Source organism: Hoplias malabaricus, chromosome 6 (genome assembly GCF_029633855.1).
Source record: "Hoplias malabaricus isolate fHopMal1 chromosome 6, fHopMal1.hap1, whole genome shotgun sequence".
NCBI lineage: Eukaryota > Metazoa > Chordata > Actinopteri > Characiformes > Erythrinidae > Hoplias > Hoplias malabaricus.
In genome coordinates, this window is record NC_089805.1 from 23357389 (window position 1) to 23366404 (window position 9016).

At 39.7% G+C, this 9016-nt stretch overlaps 1 protein-coding gene across 1 annotated transcript; it reads right to left on the minus strand.

Moving 5' to 3' along the window:
• Window positions 1-1457: 1457 nt before the first annotated feature.
• Window positions 1458-3647, minus strand: hoxa13a (homeobox A13a). Its single transcript, XM_066675313.1, has 2 exons — window positions 2969-3647; window positions 1458-1883 (listed from the first exon to the last, which is right to left on the minus strand). The coding sequence occupies exons 1-2, from the start codon at window positions 3645-3647 to the stop codon at window positions 1636-1638; spliced, it is 927 nt and encodes a 308-aa protein (XP_066531410.1). The 3' UTR covers window positions 1458-1635.
• Window positions 3648-9016: the final 5369 nt, after the last annotated feature.

Here is a 9016-nt window from a genome sequence, read left to right on the forward strand (position 1 = left end):
AAATAGGGCCCTGTATCTTGATAGAACGGTTTCTTTACTTCTTTACTGGATATATTTAACCCCACCGCACAATACAACGACGAGATTCTTATAATCGTATGAGGAAAACGGTTTTTCGAGTTTCTATATAGTGAATGCATATATTTATGTAGGTGTAGCTAGTAGGCGAATCTGCGCGCTGATTTCACGCTGTTTTGTGTTTTTCATGTAAGACAACAAATTAATACGATGCCACGGGGTTCAGAGAATGATTTGTTAGCTGTGCTCATCTCTCAAAGCAGGGAAATGAGCAATGCGAATCTTCTTGGCCGTAAATCATTTTGACAGACAGGCTTGTGTAAAATCTTGGCGACCTTCCAATATGAACATTAGCTCGCCTGCTTACTGAGTGCGCACGCGAACGCTTGAATGACCAATTCAGTTTTCAGTTTAGTATTTAAAGGTATGGTTTAAACAACACAAGGCGAAACAATATGTTTGGTGCCCAAATGATTTTGATTTCAGTTTGGATAGTTTATTAAACTTGAATACATAGGCTTACTATTCGGAATGGAGACTGTCCACTGAAATTTACGTGAAGTTCTACGTGAAATAAAAAAAGGTCTCAGCAAAACGTTAAATGGAAAGTGAAAAAAGTGGGTTGAATGTTGAATCATATCAAGTACATTTTTTAAAATGAGCTAAAATTTAATTTAAACGTAAATATTTAATGTATTCCTTAAGCGTGTAACTTGAGGTATATTATTAAGATGATTTACGACAGTGTCCACATGACTCCCCTTAAGCCCTATCCAGGAAATTGAGCTTAACCTCACATTAGAGAGACTTCCAATCACTGTTAGCAACCTTAGCCTTTTAGCTTCAATACAAGCAGGTCGCAAGCTCCTTATAAGTCTTGGCTGACTGACTCTGAATGTGGAAGCTGGGTAAATTCATCATGGTGGTGAAGGAATCGGGATGGAACATGTATAAAGAAAAGGGTTAGTCATTACTCAGTAAAACAGTGGTTTATTTGGGACTGAAGTGTCGTAGACCACTAAGAATAGGACGATAATACACACAGATGAGCCACTTCAATATTCAGATAGATAAGGACACATTTTGGCACAGACAAGCGCACATTTCAGCTACTGCTACCGTACATACTAGAAGAAGACACCTGGCTCGTGTGTATGACTGGAAAGAGCGAGACAGCAAAGCGAGACACCGAGTGAGTCAACGGAGAGGAAGGAGCCATTGCCGAGAGTCAAGCAAGCCACAATATAGCGTCATTTTCAGTCAATATCCAAAAGGGATGTAGCCTAAATACCAACTGTAGCAACACAAACACACACACACTTTGTCAGGGACCTTCTTTTTGTCCTGAGTTGAGGGTTGGCCACACACACTGTGCTCCATAACGTGGTACAGAGCGCAAAAAAAGAAACCTGACGCACCGCGTCAATGTGAAAGGTGTCAGCTCCAAAACGCAACACAGCGCGATGCAGTAGTCCAGGCAAACCAAAAATCTGAGACAATCTGAAATCTGGATATAACTTTGAATACATAGCTTTGAGAGTGCGCGCGGGCTAGTCATCGACGTGAACTGACGTGGACTGCTCTTACAGTTTATTTTTCAGCGTCACTCGTGAATAGCTAACTGGTGCTTTTCACTTTGTTGACAATCTTCTTCTCCTTCACGCGCCGGTTCTGGAACCAGATGGTGACCTGGCGCTCGGACAGATTGGTCTGCGCTGATATTCGCCGCCGTTTGTCTTTGGTGATGAATTTGTTGGCGGCGTACTCGCGCTCCAGCTCCTTCAGCTGCACCTTGGTGTAGGGAACGCGCTTCTTCCTCCCGCGCCGGAAAGAACTGACCTCCGGGGCTCCGTGAGGAACTGCTTCTGAACGAGGAACGGAAAGAGAACCGGGTCAGTAACAGCAGGTTATTGGCGCTTACATTAACATGGTGTTCGACGTCATCAAAGAATTAACAGGTTATTAAATGCCAAATGGCCACGTGCTCAGGAAACCCCACCGTGTTTGTCCTAGTCCAGTGATTAAGGGACACACTTGGAAGCTGTACATTTATATAGAATTATTCCAGATATTCAATTTTAGACGACTGCGAGTTTCAGAAAAAAATAATAAAATTGCTACTTGTTTTTTAAAACGGGGTTCATAACAATAAAAGCAAAGCCTTTTGCTGCTATGTAGGGTCATTTGTAAAGGGGGTCCTTCAAATGAACTATTTTCAAATCATTAAAATGTTTCTTTGAGTGTTCATGCTTCTATAGAATCACTGCTTTACTGAACCTATGTTTTAAGGTGAAGGTTGAAAACCTCAATTTACAGGTTTAGATTTTTCACTTAAACGTTGCTTAAAGTCGTTCTGAAGTGCACTTCAGGGAAAGAGAGACAAAGGACAGACAGCATGCAATTAATTCATTGATATTGTCTCCAGGCCACCACAGACATTTTGGACTAAAACACATTTTAAAACTGATCCTTAATAATTATAAAAACTATATTTGAATTTTATGAAAGAATGCATATGAATGTATACAATCACTTGGTTATAAATGGTTATAAACATGTTACAAACGTCTATAAAGGATCTTTATACGGTGCTCCCATTGCTTCAGTTATCTTTCAGTAAGTGTGTTTTTAAATGTAGCTGCATCTATATTATTTCTATTCTCCCTATGATTTTAAAAACAACCTTTAGTTATATATAGTACCACTATAGATTATTTGGCATGTAATGATGGTGAAACCCCTTTGGAGTTAAATACATTGATATACAACAGACATTGTACAGACATTGCTTTTTGAACACTTTCTATAAATATTAATGCATAAAATAACCCTTTAAATCTATTTATGTATTCACATGGATATTTGTGTGTTCGCGGTTCTGTATCTAGAACCACTGTCTTTTCTAAATGACCTCATTTATAAGGGTGTTGTCTTATATAATATGCATCACCTGGTAAGGATGATTTCCACACATGTGCTGAGTGCGGCTGCTCTTTGGTGCAGTAAACCTGGCCGTTCCAGCCGCTGGCGCTGATGGCCCACGGCTGATAGCTATCCACCGGCAATAAAGGCTCGTGCCTGTGCTCCGAGGGTCCGCTGACGGCCACGTCCAGGTAACCGGGCACGGGCTGGTAGGGACTGGAGGCGTAGCTCGGGTAGAAAGCGAACTCTTTCGCTCGGGAAGCGGCGTAATCGTCGCCAGAAGAGGCGGACATGTCCATGTACTTCTCCGGATAAGGCGCAGGGGACTGGGCGCAGGGCTTGACTGCAGCCCCGCCCCCGTGCTGGTGGTGGTGGGTCATTCTGCAAGGGTAGTACCCTCCGCCACTGAAATAACCGAACGGTAGCGAAGCGGGTCCGGAGCCCTGCGAGGCCGAGCACGGGCTACACTGTTTGCCTGGCTCTACTGCTCCTGTTCCGGCTCCCGTGCTCGTACCCCCTCCCGCCCCGGTCCCCGCCGCCTCGCTCGACGTGTACGTGTACGTGTACGCGGGGTGATTCCTGCACGAGCCGGGGGCGAAGTCGCCTCCCGGGAATGCGTCCATATTCTTGGCTGCTTCGCCGCCGTTATCGTAGAGAAACATGACCGGGTCGATCCAGCGCGGGCGGAGCAGCAGTGACGTTGTCATAGCCCGTCCGACATCGAGCCGCGTGCCTCTCTTTTTCAAAACAGCTCGCGGACTGAACGGAGAAAACGCTCGACGGCCGACTGCGCGAGAGTCTAGGGGAGTCTGACGCGCCCCCTCCCTCTCCCCTCTCCGCCCAAACTGCGCATCTGAGCGCAGCACCGTCATTGGCCCAAAACCGGTCACGTGAACACGGCGACGAGGGACGGAACGTTTCAAGTGCAAACAATTCATTGAATTAAAGAAAATGCGGCGCTATAAAAGGAACGGGGTTAGTCTCCGTGTAACAGCGCACAAAGTGTTTAAACCCCTCCATGTTTTTTTCACGTCACATTTAAGGTGGAATGTTTATAAGGGCAGAGGACTTTCTTTCTGCTGCTGCCTCAGCCCTAGGAATCTTCCCCACAAGCGGGTTCATGCTGCTCTCAAACGGATTTGCATGAATCCAGGCTTGTGCTTGTGAACAAGGTCCTGTCTGCAGTCAACGAGGTCAATGTTCATTCACAATGGAGCTATCGACATACGGGCATATGATCCCTTTTTCTGAATTTGCTTTCCTGAGGTATTGTTTCCTCTCTGTAGTTGTACTGTTTTTCTAGCGTATTAGTATAGTATATAATACTATGCAAATGTTTAGGAGGATGTAAAGTGTTAAAAATGAACTAGGATTTGTTAAAAAAAATCCATGATATTAGAATAAATGGATCACGAAGAACTGTTCATTTCTTGTCATTACAACGTACGAGTACAACGCTAAATATATGGATGCTGATTCCCGAGCCATTATTGCATAGCTTTCTTAAAGTCCATCACTTCCACACCACATCTGTAATATTAATTGCTCAAATACCGGATTATAACTACAGATTATATTTGATTTATGCGAGAGGTTGTTTGGAAATCATCATTAAACCCACCATGCCTCATGCAGACATTAAATAAAATTCAAACCGGGAATTCAGTTGTACCTTAAATGTTTAAGGGTCATTTATGCTGTGTTCCTTATGCCCACACGTCGTTATGATTTCATGTAATTATAAAAGACAAACTATAGGTCTGAACTATGTTAATACACACAATACAACGTAGGACTACAACAATATCTAGAACCAGACAAATAACTTACTTCATTACATTTTGGTGGACAGCTAGGAGAAAAGCTTTCTTTGCTTGTGGCCGTTGGAGCTCATGCCCCGGCCACTTCCGTGGTGTTTACAAGATGCTGAGACAGAGAGTAGTCTATGTGTTTGTCTGGCCATTTTACGCGTCTGCAGGCCAAGGTCAAGTTGAAAGTTGCCGTCTGGCCGCGACGCTGCGCCTGTTGGTCCATTCAAGGCTTTGAAGGATCGTCTCAAAGCTCACAAAAGGGTGGAAGAATCCAATGGTGAGAAGTGTCTACTGAATGCAGGGCTCTTTAGACGCTTTCTGCCGTTTATTAGCGCGCCAACTTCAGTCCTACAGCTGTAGCTAAGAGGAGCAAATACAGCATTTTACACATGCTCAGTTGGTTACACTTCATCGCAGTTGAAAAGGGTTTCAGAGTCGAATTAGTCCATGCTTTTTGGAAATAGGCCGCGGATTTTGTCGGGGACGTGTGAAAAAACGTGTCTTTTGAAGGCGTAGTCCAGCCTAATTTGTGTGCTGTGTGCACGAGCCGTCCATGTTTACTGCAGTAAATTCTCCTGCTGCAGAGTTTCCGCATGGACACATACCCTTCATCCGGGATTTTAGGACCATGCACAGATCTGTTTTCACTTGTGACTCTTCAAGTCTGTAGTATCGCTGAAATATTCTCAGATTAACATCGGAAATACAAACAGAGTTAGAGTAAACAATTAGTTTAATTAGCATTTTAGCATTTATTTATTCATTTTTTAAAGCTCGGATTGCTAAATATTTAGACCTTCCGAAGTTCATTTCTCTCTCCTAAATGTTTTATTTTTCAATATATTTATTTAGAGAAATCTTTTAAAACATATTTCTATTAGCTATTGTATGTCGCTTTGTTATCCAAAACATAGCTAAAATAGCATTAAACCTGTTCAGTGTCCGGATATAAGCCATGAATTTGGCCCAGATATGTATAGCGACGTTAGCATGTGTACTGGTAACGTGAGATATTCAACAATTGTTTAACGTATATTTTTAAAAAAATGTGCTTTTTTTAATTTACTTTAAAATGGCACCAATGTCTATGTTGAACAACACAATTACTAGAAGAAAAAAGAAATAAATCATAGAAAAAATATATAAAATAACAAAAAATTAATGATACATTAATGATCCAGAATTCATTTTATAAAATCACGGTATTTAATAAAATTACAGTGGCTTTTAAAACAGTAATCGTACTAATTAATATTAGTTGTACTATAAATGAAAATGTCGTGCTAACTCTATACAAGTATATTGAATTATTTAAAGGCTGATTAACAATAGCAAAGCGATACTGAAATATACACAAAACGTTAATCTATAACACCAAGCCGTGTGTTGGCCTACTCTAAAATTTTCTTTGAACTGTGCACCAGTAACTAGACAGTGGCGACTTCTCTCAGTGAGATCGAATACAAACAACATGGTCTTGTATATGAAGAAGTGTAAACAGCAGGCGCCATGCTTTGTTTGAACGCGACTGATGGTTATAACAAGTTCTGTTCTTTTGTTTCTTATTATTTCGCATACAATTTACCTGCGTATAAAATAAATAACCTGGGTATTTAAAGTTGTTGTTGAACGACGCTGGTATGTGGACGGTTGTCAAATTCAGGTGTAACAGGTAGACCTCAGCCTTCATGCGGTGTGTGATGCGAGGGGCTGCTGGGCGTCAGTGTCCAATAAAATGGCGGCTAGAAAGTGAGGCCTGACTCTGTGTACCGTCCCGTCAAATCAGCGAAAGCCAATGTCACCATGGAGTGATGAAGTGCGGTTTCGGGAGACTGGTTTGAGCTCATCGGTGAAATAACATACAAGAATTACAACATTTTGAGGGTAAACTGACGAAAAGAATTTACACTGTTTGCACTGTACTAAAGGATACACCAAAATACTGACTTAATGTAGTAACAATCATGTAGCCTGGTTACATTAGACTTAATTAACTACATTTAATGAAATATTTATACATTTGTTTGAATGAAATATTAGATTTTTAATATAATTTCTGTAAGTTTGTGCAACCTTTTTACAATGAACGAAGACTGCACGAATGCTCGTCATTCTTTAAATCTAAAGCTAATCAACAAGTAAACAAGCAGCGAACGAACGAATAAGAGTTTTGAAGCAATTCAGCGGCCAAGATAGTGAGGTAGGTGGGCAATAAACTTTAAGCACAGTTAATAACTATGTAGATAAACAGTATCCTGTTGATCAGCGCAAATAGAAGATCTCTCATAGATATAAATGTTTAACTGATTTTCTAAGAGTATCAATTATGATATTTTTTGACACGTAATTTATATATTTAGAAAATCAGCTATGTCTTTAAATGCATGTGTATAATTTATTTTAGAGATTAATATATGACTTATTAAAGGCTAATGCGCTGCTAATTATATTTTTTAACCAGGCTGAACCTACTCATTGTATAAAATATGTATATTTATATAATATTAAAGTTAAACATAAGTGATTACGAGATGATAGGGGTAACCTTATAATTATTCTGTACCCCGTTAACAAAATATGAATTTAAATGTTCTGCAAAAAAGAAACATGAACTACATCTGATTGTTGATTTTAAAAACATTTTCAAATGAATGTAAAATTGCCCAACAAAATAATAATGAATGTGTCTGTTGTGGTGTTGTAGGGTTGTAGGGGGTGTGAGTTTCCTGGCAGATTTCTTTGTGCAGGCTGACTGGTCAAATGAGTCAGTGCAGTGGGGAACCTTCAACCAGCAAACTCAACCCAATCTGGCTTTAAATTAGAGCACATTGTCACGTGGTTCCAAAAAGTTGCTCTTTTCTTTTGAAGAAAGAAGTAGACTGAGTGAACCCAGCTCACATTTAAATTAATACAATAATTCAATTTTTATAACATTATTTTGCACTTTTACGCATTTACACATATTACTAAGTTCACGCAAGGCCTATTTTTAATACGGAGAAGGACAAAACGAACATGGCAACCTATGTTTAACATCAGCTCATCATGATCATTGAAAGAACATTCTCCATTGCCTCTAAACACTGAATTGTTTATCCTCCCTTATGTCCTTTATATGACATAATACCTCATTTGGAGTTAAAATAGTCTCACCGTGGACCAGTGGGTCTATAATTTAAAAAAGAATATCTAAACGAATATTCGAATAACATAATGTAAGTCCATGATGTTAATGTTAGCGTATTGGAAAATAACCAAACGTCGTCCAAAAAAAAGTCCGAACATCCATCCATCCATTATCTGTAACCGCTTATCCAATTTTTAGGGTCGCGGGGGGTCCAGAGCCTACCTGGAATCATTGGGCGCAAGGCGGGAATACACCCTGGAGGGGACGCCAGTCCTTCACAGGGCAAGTCCGAACATTGTACTGAAAAATATTTATCAGTGAAAGGGTTTTAAACGTTATTTATCCATGTAATGTAATTTAGCTACATTTTTAGCTACATTTTTACATATACTCATATAATTACATATTGCACATAATTTATTTTGACGTTTTTCGATTGCTAATTGCGTTTCTAGCGTGAATGTTATAGATGGCGCTAATATAGAATAAATAAAACAATAAAGACTGGAACATGAAAATATTAAAGGATATGAAATCCACAAAGTCAACTCGAAGAATGTTTAAGCACGGTTTGAAAAATACGTGCATGTTAGTAATATTTAACACTGAAATACACAAGCCAAACTATCTTGTAGTTGTATTTACTTACTTATTTCTAAAAAGCTGAATGTGTAGGTTTCGATAAAAACTAAAGTCCTGCGCGATCTACCGGTGTAAACTCGTAGCACAAAATTTGAGTTTATTCATGTTATTCGATCATGACCCTTGACCTATAGTTGCATATAATAACAATGTAAACAAGACATGCTCTGGATTTAACTTCTATACAGCGATCATTCACTTATAAATCAGCAATGCAACTACAGCTGCAGTCAGTGGAAGTTTTAAATATGATTACTTCGATGAAATGTGTGCGTTGCTTGTTAAAAATAATGTAGTTTCAAAAAATTAATACATACCCAATTTAATTCGAACATCGTCGGTAAAAAGAGTTAAACGCGATGTATCAGTGAACCTTTCATTGTTTTTATCGTGTTATGCTTGATTCAGAAGTCTCAAGTCTCACATACGATTTTGAAATAGAACATATGAATGTGTATTCCCTGATTAATTCTGCTTTGAAAAACACTTACACATT